Genomic DNA, 13,946 nt, shown 5'->3' with positions numbered 1-13,946 from the left:
GTGGTATATATACATCTCCATAACATTTAACATGTTTGAACTATTTGGTATCAGAAGAAAAGTACAATTCAACTGTAAAATTAAATATTTACACTATCTAAAGAACATAGATATTGACAGCTAATGGATTCAAAGGCTATATAGCTTTTTAAATTATTGATCTATAAAAAAGATTTTGTTTTGCTCTCATTGAAGATTGCCACCCAACAATGGATAAGAATCAAACAGCAGTGACTGAATTTTATTTTGTGGGCTTGACAGACCATTTCCCAGACAAGATGATATTCTTCTTGATATTTCTCTTTGTGTATCTTGTCACACTGGGGGGGAACTTGGGGATGGTTGCCCTTATCTGGACAGATTCCCGACTCCACACACCCATGTACTTTTTCCTCAGCCACTTGTCCCTTGTGGATATTGGCTCATCTTCTTCCATTGCTCCAAAGTTGTTGTGGGACATCTTTCTGAAGAGAAAAGTCATCTCCTTCATGGGTTGTGCTGTACAGATGTGGTTTATTGGTCAATTTGCAGTTACTGAGTGTTTCCTTTTGGCCGCCATGGCATATGATCGGTACATAGCCATCTGCAACCCTTTGTTGTACCCAGTCATCATGTCCCAGCAGGTCTGTGTGCAGTTGGTGGCAGCTCCTTATGCCATGGGCATTTTAAATGCCATTGTTCAAGAGACCTTCACTTTTTGCTTACCTTTCTGTGGTCCAAATGTGGTCAACCACTTTTTCTGTGACATTCTCCCTGTTCTCTCTCTGGCTTGTGCGGACACCCAGAACAATAGGTTGGTTCTTTTCATCATGGCTGGAGCTATTGTGTTGTTCAGTGGCATGATCATCACCATCTCATATGTGTGCATCCTGGTGGCCATCCTGAAGATCCAGACTGCTGATGGGAGGCAGAAAGCTTTCTCCACTTGTTCTTCTCACCTGGCAGCCATCTGCATCCTGTATGGGACTCTTTTCTATATCTATGTTCTTCCTGAGTCAGGTTCCTCCCTAGATATCAATAAAGTGATTTCTCTATTTTATACTGTGGTCATCCCCATGCTAAACCCTCTCATCTACAGTCTGAGGAACAAGGAGGTAAAAAGTGCATTCAGGAGCAAGTTTGAAAGAAAAATGCAGTAATAGGATTTAGTAATGGGTGGTAATTAGAGAGTTAGAAAATTCCTCAGTAATTATTGTTTCAAACATTTCTTTGCTTCCTTTCTTTCCCCTTTCTTCTTATAGTTCCATTTTGCACCTGTTATACCATTGGCAGCTGTCCCACAGTCCTTATGTGGTAGGTAGTCAGATAGGCATGAGAAGAGCAGGACAATAGGCCAAATATGGAATGTCACCAGGGCAGAAAGTCCTGAACACCTAGCAATGTGTATCCAGCAATGGGAAGAAATGGGAGAGCAGGTACTAGAGATAAGTATTGTTAATCAGGACTTCACCCCTAAGGTACCATTTCATCCCAGGTCACTAGGGTTTGATCCTCCATCTGACCTTTATCTGGTGGCATGCAGCTAGCTAGTAGTAGAACCTGTACTCTGTCCTCCATTAGAGAAGAACAAGAGGTCTGGATAAAAGCCCTATCTGACTTTCATTCAAGGACAGGAGAAGACCAGACAGGCCCCAATAGGTCAGTTCCAAGAAGAAAGCAGTGAACCACATCCAAGGATTTGAAACAAGCCCTAGCCCACACAATGGGGCAATATTTTGAGGCACCACTCAAAACTTTCTTTGAGTGTACTTTTGCTTTGTTGCTGAATAAACTTTTTCTTGCAAGTTTGAGTCTTGGCTCTAAATTTTTTCTTAGTCAGAACTCAAGTACCATGGTCTACTTTTGCCTTTTATAATTAGTCTAGAGGCCCGGTGCATGGGATTCGTGCACTGGGGGGGGCGTGGCCTGAAGGGATTGGTTGGCTGTGGGAGCGCCACTCATCCCGGTCAGCCGGGTGGCACTCTGCCTGTAGGAGCACACTGACCACCAGGGGGCAGCTCCTGTGTTGAGTGTCTGCCCCCTAGTGGTCAGTGTGCATCATAGCGTCTGGCCAACTGGTCGTTCTGGTCATTCAACCATTCGGTTGCTGGGCTTTTATTATATAGGATATTCTGATCTTTTTGTTTCCACTCTTTGTTCTCTATATTTTTCATTTATTGAAGTTTCTATTGATATATCCTTAAGCACACTGATTGTATTCCTCAGTCATGTCCAGTCTACTAATAAGCCAATCGAAGGCATTTTCTGTTTTTATTTATAATTTTGATCTTAAGGATTTTAATTATAGTTGATTAAAATTCATGGACTGGGAACTAGAAATCAAAGAGAACCAAGATGGCGGCATAGGTAAATGCCTGTACTTTCTGCCTCCCACAACCACATCAAAATTACAACTAAAATATAGAAAACCATCATCCAGAACCACTGCAAAGCTGGCTGAGTGGAAGTACTACAACGAGAGAAGTATAAAAGAAAGCACACTGAGACTGGTAGGAGGTGCAGAGGTGCAGAATGGGCTGGTCCAGCACCCTGGTATGCCGCTTTTTTATTCTGGAGGGAGATTGCCTCTGTGGAGGCCACTTGGAGAAGCAAGGAGTCCCAGGCCCACACCAGAACCCCAGCCCAGGGTTCCAGAGCTAGGGAAAGAAGTCCCTATGGGCAGCAAGAACTGTGGATTGTAAAAACCAGTGTGGATTGGGGCTGAGTGACATAGGCTGCTGGATACCCAGCTGTTCTTCTTAAAAGGCAGGCACCACAAACTGAATTTATAAGCTCCCACTTCCTCTGAGCTCTAGTGCTGGGTGAGGCTCTGGGGAACCCAGACACATATGGAGAGAAACTGGACTGTCTGGCATCAGGGCAGGAACTCATGGCGGTTTTCTTCCAGACAGCGGTGCTCGCAGTGGTCATTGTTCCCATGCTGGGACCTCTCTGGTGCAGGGCTGACCGGCAGCCATTTCTGTTGGCTCCATCCTGGTGATTCCATGAGACCCCGCCCCACCCAATTTACAACCCTACCAGTGGCTTTTCCATATAAATGGTCTGTCCTTTCTCAGGCTAAAACTCTGTCAAACAAGCTGCAGCTGGGTCAAGGAGCCCTAAACCTATCAATAAAAGGCCCAAGGCCAGGCACCAGCACCAGCCTACCTTGCTTTACAGCTGGGCCTCATCTGGGCACTTTCAAACCCTATACAAAGAGGAGGAATCTGCAGATCTTTCTGTAGCTCCTGCTGGATAGCCTCAGGCAGTGGCTGACTTTGTACCTCCCTGGAGACCCAAAAGCCAGGGTACCATACAAGATTACAACTTTTCACATCCATAAGTGACACACTGAAGGGGCAGACTCAGTGAGCATCAAAGCCCCACTGTAGCAAGTCCTGCTCCATAAGGGTATCTCCTGCACAGCAGCTCTCCCCCTGTAGTCACAACTGGTCCTCACAGCCAATTGACCTGGAGGTTAATTCCTCACAGTGACACCAACAGCAATCAAGGATCAACTTTAACAAAACTGTGCACACAGCCCACAAAGGGGTGTACCAAGAGTGTCCACCTCAGGTGAATGGGGAGGCTGAGCCACTGGGCCCTAAAGGACACCTACTACACAAGGCCACTCTATCAACTTCAGGAGACTTAGCAGTTACCTAATACATAGAAACAAACACAGGAAGCAGCCAAAATGTGGAGACAAAGAAAAATGTCACAAATGAAAGAAATGGAAGAAAGCAAAATACTGGATATAGAGTTCAAAACCACAGTTATAAGGATACTCAAGAATCTTCTAGAAACCTCTGAGGAACTTAGTGAGACTTTCAAGGATCTTAGTGAGAATGCCAAAAATAAATAAATAAATAAAAAATAAATGGAAAAGGACTAGTCAGAAATTAAGCATATACTGACTGAAATAAAGAATAATATACAGGGATTCAACAGTAGACTAGAGGATCCCGAGAATTAAATCAATGATTTGAAATATAAGGAAGCAAAAAAAACACTCAACCAGAAGAATTCAAAAACATGAAGATAGTGTAAGGAGCCTCTGGGACAACTTCAAGCATACCAACATCCAAATTATGGGGGTGCCAGAAGAAGAGAGAGAGCAAGATACTGAAAACCTATTTGAAGAAATAATGACAGAAAACTTTCCCTACCTGGTGAAAGAAATAGACTTACAAGTCCAGGAAGTACAGAGAACCCCAAACAAGATGAATCCAAAGAGGACCACCAAGACACATCATAATTAAAATGCCAAGGGCTAAAGAGAGAATCTTAAAAGTACCAAGAGAAAAACAGTTAGTTACCTACAAGGGAGTGCCCATACAACTGTCAGCTGATTTCTCAATAGAAATTATGTAGGCCAGAAGGGAATGGCAAGAAATATTCAAAGTGATGAATAGCAACAACCTGCAACCAAGATTTCTCTATCCAGCAAAGATATCATTTAGAATGGAAGGTCAGATTAAGAGCTTCACAGACAAGAAAAAGCTAAAGTAGTTCATCATCACCAAACCAGTATTATATGAAATGCTGAAGGGTATTTTTTTAAGAAGAGGAAGAAGAAGAAAAAGGTAACGGTAAAAAATATGAACAACAAAATGACAACAAATACATATCTATTAACAAGTGAATCTACAAATCAAATGAATAAAAAATCTGATGAACAGAATAAACTGGTGAATGGAATATAATTAGGGGCATGGAAATGGAACAAACTGACGATTCTCAGAGGGAAGAGGGTGTGGGGGAGTGCAGGAATAGATTAGACAAAGATCTTATATGCATGTATGCATTACCTTTAGACACAGACAATAGGGTAGCAAGGGCCTGGAGTGAGGTGGGAACCGGGTGAAGGGACGCTATGGGGGGAAAAAGATGGAATCTGTAATAATCTCAACAACAAAGATTAATTTTAAGATATTCCTGGCCTGATAACTTTACATCCCTGCCACGTCTGGTTCTGATACTTGCTGAGTCTCTTCAAATTGCATCTTTTGCATGTTTGAATGCTTTGTAATTTCTTATTGGTAGGCCTACATGATGTACTGAGTGAAAGGAACCGATGCCAATGAGCCTTGAGTGCTGTGGTGACCAGGCAGAGGGGGAGGGGAGTGTTTTGTAGACCATGGTTAGATCTCAGTCTTTCAGTGAAGTGCTGCTTCTGCTTTGTGAACTTCACAAATGTTTCTTTTTTTTCTTTTCTTTTCTTTTTTCCCCCCTCCCCATAAATTGGGACAGGATGCCTAGAGTGGGCAGAAGTTAGGTGTCTCCCTTCTCCCATGTGGATGGTTGGAGGGGTCTGAAATTGGTCATTTCCCTGCCCTTGGGTCAATTAGGCTCTGATAATACAACCCAGTGTAGGCTCTGGTTAACTAGTTTCTCCTGAGGATGAGCAAAGTTACATAGAGAGTGCTGTGGTGTATTTAAAAATGGTCCTTTTTGTTCTCCTCCTGCTGGAAGCATAAGGGGATTTCTTAAAACGAGCTCTTCTTAAAATCTCATAAAACCTGTCCTGTAACACTTAGAATCATGGGTGTGGTGAAATTTTCCAGGTAAAGCCCTGTTCTTGGGCATAAAGTAACATGAGTGATTTAAAAGTTAAGAATATAGTATATTTTACTGATAAACAGAAATGCTAGTATGGGATTTTTTAACCTCTAAACAAATGTTATTGTGTAGAAGTGAACCTAGAAGTGGACTTTGGTAGTCCTTAACCCAATTGAGGACTTTCCCCAGTTGTAAATAAACCTAAAACCAGTTATTCCCAAGTTTATGTGCAGTTTTTATTTCAACTTTCAGATACAGTATTTGAATTGTGAGTTTCTGTCTCTTAGCACTAAGTGTTTCTTGTTCAAAGGCACTTGACTCCATTTTTTCAAAGATGGCCCCTAGATATGAATACTGTTTCTTCAGGTCCCTCCTTTGAGAAAAAAATTCCATTGTGAAGTACTATTGGCTCAGACTCCATACTATTTATTTTGCTTTAATTTATTCTATGTGGATGTAGACTCTTGAGGTTCAGATTCTTCTGGGATTAGATGCCAATTGATTCAATCTTGCAAGAGAAATATGCACTTTATATTGTGCAATATATGAGAGTCAGAAAAGGCAAGGAATTATTTAATACATGTTAGTAAATGCCAAGTTAATTAGGATAGAGATAATCCATCTTCATGTATGAAAGTAAGAGTAAAGTAAGAATTCATGATGCTTCAAGAACATCACATTGGAGATACTCAGTTCTTCCAATCTGAGACCATAAATTCACAAAATTTGAAGTAATTAAAAGAGGAAATTAGGGATTTTTATGAAAGAGGTAAGTCTGCTCAATTTTGGTTAAGCCAAAATAAAAAAAATTATATAGTTATTATTATATGGCCAATTTAGTGTTTTAAGTTTTCCAAATAGAATATCTTGGTTCAAATATTCTTATGCATTTGTCACCCTAAACAGAAAATTTTCATGATTCTTAAACCTAAATAGCAGGTATTTAGGTATTTTTGAGTGAACCAATGTTTATTTAATATCTCCATTTTAATCAGAATTCGGTGATGTAGGATGACCAGTATTCCATTGCTGGCAGGTTTTGGACATATATGTTTTCAAAACTAATTATTTGTGAATTCTATTTCATTATATTTTCTGTAATTACATGAGCCCATTCATAAATAAATAAAACTATTACCTGAAATAGAGTAGAATTCTGTTGAAAACTTAGATTTGTATAAGAAATAACATTAAGTAATATTCACTTATATGACTAAAGCAAACACAATCCATAGGGATCTTACATAAATAATTTATTGGGGAGGTAAATATGTGACCACTTTTGCCAACTATAGTTGTGCCATAATGACAATTCAATTTTATATTTAATGTTACTAGATATCATAGGACAAATATTATTCTTGTTTACACAGGTGATTCACTGGGAAGTTCATATGTATAGAAATGTGTGTGACTCTGATAGTGCTTAGAAGCTTTAGTGTATATGTGTATAATCTGGGGATTTTGTGAAAATGCAGATTAAAAAATATTTATTTAAGAGAGGAAGGGAGAGGGGGCGAGAAATAGAAACTTCAATGATGAGAGAGAACCATTGGTCGGCTGCTTCCTGCATGCCCCACACTGGGGACTGAGCCCACAACCTGGGCATATGCTCTGACCAGGAATCAAACCAGTGACCTCTTGGTTCATAGGTGGCTCAACCACTGAACCACACCAGCTGGGCTGAAAATACAGATTTTGATTGAGTTGAATTGGAATGGGGCTTCAGAGTTTACATTTGTGATCTGCTCCTGGGAGATGCTGTTGCTGTTGGTTCATAGACCACACACTGAATAGAATGTTCAGATGACTTTAACACAGTGTCCTGCATGTGACTTTTTGTAGGTCAATTGTTGGACAGCATCACCTGAGATTATCACTATTTTTGTTTGTGTTATTATACCTGCTCCCTTCACTTTTCTTTGCTGAGAATCAAACTGATATGTAGGTTGTTTTCATAATTGTAACATGATACTGTCGTGGGATAATGTGCAGTTGAAGAAACATACAGTTGAAAATATAGTCATAATTTTCTTTTGCTAGCATTAGTTTGTTCAGTTATCTAACACCCCTCCCTCCATGAACTTTGATAAGCACAGGGGATACAAATATTAATAAAGCAGATGTTCTTTGCTCAAGTTGTTCTATGTTGTGAAATAATGTAATATTTTTTATAAGTGCTGTTTTAAAGGGATGGTATGGTGCTATGGAATTATGATGAAGGAGAAACTAATATTGACCCAAGGTTCTAGAAAAGCATAGTAAAAGAGAGAAAAAAGGAAGTAGGGAATTAAGTTTTCTGAGCATTTACTATGTAACAGCTATTTGGCTATTGTATTTAGTCTACTTTTAAATTGCTCTGTGAGCTAAGTATTCTTCATTCATTTTAAACATATGCTAGAAAGACAAAGCTATACAGTATATGCAGAAAGATGCAGTGTTTGATTCTAGGTTCACTTGGCTCCAGCTTGTACTGATTCTTGTCTACTGTGCTCCACATACAGTGGCTTTTGAGCTATGATTCTTTCTTGTCTTCATAGCAGTTCTTGCTCTCTGTGATATGTTTACACATTCTAGTAGTGGGTAGAAAAGTGTCCCCCAAATATTAACATTCACCCAGATCTTCAGAATATGACTTTACTAGAGGCCCAGTGCATGATTGAATCATGCACGTGTAGGGTCCCCTACACGATTTCGCTTTTCGCGGTGGAGCTGGGTGCCTGCACCCAGCTCCCCCACTTTTGATGGTCCACGGCCGCTGAGGGGGGCTACCCTGCTGTTGAGAGGTGCAGGGGGTGGGACTCCCGCCCCCTGTGCCTCTCAACGGCAGCTGAGGGGGGCTGCCTTGGACACCTGGCTACCCTGCCGTTGAGAGGCGCAGCTGGGTGTCCGCAGCAGGCCCCCTCAGCGGCCGCGGATCTGGCCGTTGAGAGGCACAGGGGGCCGGAGTCCCGCCCCCTGCACCTCTCAACAGCAGGGTAGCCCCCCTCAGTGGCAGCAGATCCGTGCCTCTCAATGGCCGGATAGGCCACCCCGAGTCCCGCCCCCCAGCCTCCTGCCGCCCAATCGTGGGCATAGCGGAGTGATGGTAATTTACATGTTACTCTATTATTAGATAGGATTTGGAAATAGACTTTTTTCAGTTGTAATTAGTTTGAGTTGAGGTCTTATTGAAATAGAGTGAGCCCCAAATCCAATAACTGTGACCTTATAAAAAGAGGAGAGGACATAGAGATACACAGAGAGGAAGGCAATGGGAAGACAGGGTCAGACAATGGAGTTGATCTGTCATAAACGATGGATCACCACGAAGCACCAGACCATGGAGGAGACAAGGAAAAATTCTCCCTTGGAGCCTTCGGAAGGAGTGAGGCCCCGCTGACAGCTTTATTTCACACTTCTGGTCTCCAGAACTGTGAGAGATACATTTCTGTTGTTTTAAGCCACCACGTTTGTGGTTACTTGGTGTGGCAGCCTTAGAGTACTAATAGACAAGTATTCATTATGTATTTTATGTGTTTGTTTATAGTCTTGTGTCTGACTTGAATGTAAGCTCCACTTATTTCACAAATTGTCTTTTGCACAGATGTAGGGCTTTGCCCAGGGTCCAGAGGGTAATCACAAATGTTTGCTGAATACACTTCAAACCTATATAATTTTATTACCAATGTCACCTCACTAAATTTAATTAAAATAAAAAGGAAATAAGTGAACAAATATATGAATTCAGATTTTTATTATTTTTTATTTTATAATTTCATTCTGCTTTATTAATGAAAACAATATTAAGTTCACACATAGACTAATTAAAGCATGATGAAACCAACTGTGTGACCATTTGTCAAATTACACATTACAAATATTTAAGAAGAGTAACTGTTCTGACCTAATGATATGATAGCTGTGCTTTCTTTGGTTTTCAGAATGGGGTTAATTATTTTATAAATATATATATATATATATATATATATATATATATATATATATATATATATATATAGTTTTATGCACTTAGAGATGAGTTGTCCATACTTTCTCAGATATCCCTGATTATTTTTTTATTTAAATCTCATAAACTCATGGTCATCACTTCTATCTATTGCTTCTTTGAAGATACATTAGGATTTTAATGAATTGACACCATATTTTCCTTAAAGAGTAATTGGAAAAAGTAGCTAAAATTTATAATGTTCCTCTATCTTACATTAATGAAAAAATGCCCTTCATAGTAACATATAACAACATTCTAAGTTAACCACAAACAGCATCTCCATTTAGATTTTCTTAGTACATTGTGTAATACAATACCCTTAATCTCCCATGGGAAAATAGATATGAGTGAAACCCACCTTTTATATAGAAGCTCACAGACTTTAATACAGCAACAATCTCCCCCATAATTCCACATATACATCAGGAATAGAAACATAGTGGCATCAATTGATATGTGTTGAGTCACATTAATATTTTCTCTTCAAAATACCTCAAATAATGTCAGTATAAAATAGAATACACTGTAAATAATTATACACATCCAAACATCAATCCTCTTGATATTTTGAAGCACACTAAAAAGCAATTATCTGGCTGTGACTGAATAGGTCAGTTGCTTAGAGCATTGTCCTGACATGCCAAGGTTGCAGGCTCAATCCCAGGTCAAGGCACATACAAGAATCAACCAATGAATGCATAAATAAGTGTGGAACAACAAATCAGTATTTCCCTCCTTTCCCTCTCCTCTCTCTCCAAAATAAAAAACAAAGTAATTATATCAAAATTTTAACTTTGAATTATTCTCTATAATTAGTATTCTGATTTAGAGTAATACCTGAAAAGTATTATTGACTGACTTTCTACTGTGAATTTTCTGATGATTTAAAATTCATTTTCAATTGGATACTTTCCTAAATTTTTTTACATCTTTAAAGTCACTTTCAAGCATAAATTCTTTGGGCTTTTGTGAAGTGTATATTTTGAACAAAAATCTTTCCTCCTAAGTAGTATTCCTTCCCAGTGTACATTCCCTGATATTGAGTGATGCTGCAGGTATGCCCATGTGGTTTTCCATATTCTTTAGTTTCAGTTTCACGGTTTCTCATACTATTAATTCTCATACTATAAATTTTCACAGTGTTGATAAAGCTGTGAAAACTGAATAAAGGCTTTGCCACATTCTTTATATTTGTGTTGTTTTTGTCCAGTATGAATTCTCTGATATAGAGCAAGGTTTGTGTACTGAATAAGGCTTTACCACATTCTTTGAGATTGTTAGGCTTTGATTCAATATGAATGATCAAATGTTGAGTAAGATATGAATGAAAATGAAAGACTTTGCCACATATGGTACATCTGTAAGCCTTTTCTTCAATATAAATCCCACATGGATTATACTTTTAAAGATTTATTCCAAGTATGAATATTCTTTTGTTCAGTACGATTTGAAGATTGGTTAGAAGATTTGTCATATTTGCTTCATTTGTTTGTCTTCTACACAATATGAATAATTTGATGTATATTCTGATTTGACTTTTGGTCAAAGAGTGTTCCTCATTCATAATTATTGTCTGAAAACTGAGTTCTCTGATGTTTATTAGAATTTGGCTCTTGGTTTAAAATTTTCCAATGTTCATTGCATTGATAATTCTGTCTCCATTATATGCACTCAGTATTATTTTATGGAATGAATATTCTATTCCTGGCTTTTGCAACAAGACCTAGTTAACTTCAGAAGACATAGCTGGGTGGATAGATATGATCTTTTCCCCTTCACATCCTTCATTGGCTCCAAAAAGATGACCACAACTGGCTTAGAGACAGCAAGATCCAGGGAGACCAGATTCCTGTAGTTCTTCAAAATCATATCCATGTACAATTTTCACTAAGCTGGGTATAGGTATTTAAGTCCTCCTGAAATAAATTTCTGGACATGTTCCTGAAGGTCAGTGTTCCCCAAGAAGCAGCCGTGTCATCCTGTTCCTGGTCTTGCTCCTGTTTCCAGTTGTTTTCTCAGGTGGTGTGATATTGAGGAGTTATTTCTGCATCATGAGAATGTGTCTTCAAAGACATCAGTGCAACCCATTCATCTGCTTCCATCACACTCACAGGCAGAAGGAGCTGGAAATGCTAAAAGAGCCACCCTCTCCTGTCCTTTGTTACAGGAGACTCAGGAACAGTGAGCTCCCGTGAGTTTTTTCTCTCCTGTCTTCATGTGCTCGCCTCCCATAGATGTCCACAAACTCTGCAGTAGGAGGGGCAGGTGCTGGGATTTCAATGCCCTTGGTGACCCTCAGGCTTCATGTGTGTAGGAATATGGACTGAGACACTCAGGATTAAACTAGAAAGAACAAAATCAGGATGACCTTTGATACTCTGCAGCTGCTTCTGGGTCTGCAAGAAACTTCAGATTTTTAATACATTCTTTTCTTCTCTATTAAGGTCTGTTTCCCTCTATGTGTGTTGCATACAATGACAAATAGCAGATCAAGAGTTTTTATTAGCAAGAAGTAATTGATAAAAGGAGTGAAGTAGAAGGACTTTTCCATTTCAGTTATGAGAGTTACTAGGTAAAGTTGAATGCAAGCAAGCTTTGTGCATTTTATTCATTTTTAGAGTTTTTCTGAGGTGTGAATTCAGAACTAATCAGTATCCTTCCACTCAACTGAAAGGAAATGGAAACTAATGCCAATGTTTAAAACCATGACATTAAAGAGATGGAAGGCAATAGTAGATCATCCATATAAATTAAATAAACAAGTAAAATCCATAGACATTAAGTATACATTGCTCAGGTTGCACAGATAACTAGCAAAATAGCCATACATAGAACCTAGGCATTTGACCAATTCCATGAATGCTTGTTGTACTTCGCATAATTTTTTAAAAGTTATTTATAGCATATTATGACTTGATAAAAGTGAGTAGCAAATGCAAGGGTATTATATACATATCTCCATAACTCTTTACATGTTTGAACTATTTGGTATAAGAAAAAAAGTACAACTAAGCTGTAAAATTAAATATTTACTAAAGAACATAGATATTAATGGCAACTAATAGATTCAAAGCCTTTGTTAATTATTGATCTATAAAAAAGGGTTTTTTTTTGCTCTCATTCCAGATTACCACCCAACAATGGATGATAAGAATCAAACAGCAGTGACTGAATTTCATTTTGTGGGCTTAACAGATAATTTTCCACAGAAGATGATTCTCTTCTTGATCTTCCTGCTTGTGTATCTTGTCACAGTGGGAGCGAACTTGGGGATGGTTGCCCTTATCTGGACAGATTCCCGACTCCACACACCCATGTACTTTTTTCTCAGCCACTTGTCCCTTGTGGATGTCTGCTGCTCTTCTTCTGTTGCCCCAAAGATGTTGTGTGATACCTTTCCGGAGAGAAAAGTCATCTCCTTCATGGGCTGTGCTGTACAAATGTGGTTTTTTGGTCAGTTTGTAGTGACTGAGTGTTTCCTTCTGGCTGCCATGGCATATGATCGGTACATAGCCATCTGTAACCCTCTGTTGTACCCGGTCATCATGTCCCAGCGGGTTTGTGTGCAGCTGGTGGTAGGGCCTTATGCCATGGGCATTCTAAATGCCGTTACTCAAGAGACTTTTACTTTTTGCTTACCTTTCTGTGGTCCAAATGTGGTCAACCACTTTTTCTGTGACATTCTCCCTGTACTCTCTCTGGCTTGTGCGGACACCCAGAATAATAGGTTGGTTCTTTTCATCATGGCTGGAGCTATTGTGTTGTGCAGTGGCATGATCATCACCATCTCATATGTGTGCATCCTCGTGGCCATCCTGAAGATCCAGACTGCTGATGGGAGGCAGAAAGCTTTCTCCACTTGTTCTTCTCACCTGACAGCCATCTGCATCCTGTATGGAGCTCTTTTCTTTAGCTACGTTCTTCCTCAGTCAGGTTCCTCCCTAGATATCAATAAAGTGATTTCTCTATTTTATACTATGGTCATCCCCATGCTGAACCCCCTCATCTACAGTGTGAGGAACAAGGAGGTGAAAAGTGCATTCAGGAGCAAGTTTGAAAGAAAAATAGAATAATGTGATTCAGCAATGGGTGGTAAATTAGAGAACTGGAAAATTCCTGCCCATTACCAGGTTACTTGTATACTAAAGTACTATTTATATTGCTTTCACATCAGTCTTCTCCTTTGTGAAATGATGCAGAATAAAAAAGAAAATGTAATTTATGCCAGAAGAAAATTCAGGAGAACTTTTATATATTCTTATATGTGGGAAGATATTTTATTCCACACCAGAAAAGTAAATGTTATAAGGGAAAGATCAACAGAGTTCATTAAGAAATGTTTCATAGACCTTATTAAATGTTGAACAATAGAAAGTAAGAGAGCAGTTGTAACACAAGTGACTCACAATGAGTT

General features: G+C 39.2%; 2 protein-coding genes across 2 annotated transcripts; both read left to right on the top strand.

Annotated features, from left to right (window-relative positions):
* Positions 1-209: 209 nt before the first annotated feature.
* LOC307109355 (olfactory receptor 5G3-like) lies at positions 210-1,139 on the top strand (the record flags this gene model as incomplete). Its single annotated transcript, XM_079788041.1, has 1 exon — positions 210-1,139. One exon carries the CDS (start codon positions 210-212, stop codon positions 1,137-1,139), a length of 930 nt encoding a protein of 309 aa, XP_079644167.1.
* Positions 1,140-12,672: 11,533 nt separating this feature from the next.
* On the top strand, positions 12,673-13,605 carry LOC307109354 (olfactory receptor 5G3-like; the record flags this gene model as incomplete). Its single annotated transcript, XM_079788040.1, has 1 exon — positions 12,673-13,605. The coding sequence occupies one exon, from the start codon at positions 12,673-12,675 to the stop codon at positions 13,603-13,605; it is 933 nt and encodes a 310-aa protein (XP_079644166.1).
* Between the last annotated feature and the right edge of the window lie 341 nt (positions 13,606-13,946).

Source organism: Cnephaeus nilssonii (genome assembly GCF_951640355.1).
Source record: "Cnephaeus nilssonii genome assembly, chromosome: 13".
NCBI lineage: Eukaryota > Metazoa > Chordata > Mammalia > Chiroptera > Vespertilionidae > Cnephaeus > Cnephaeus nilssonii.
This window is presented reverse-complemented; position numbering and strand designations above follow the sequence as displayed.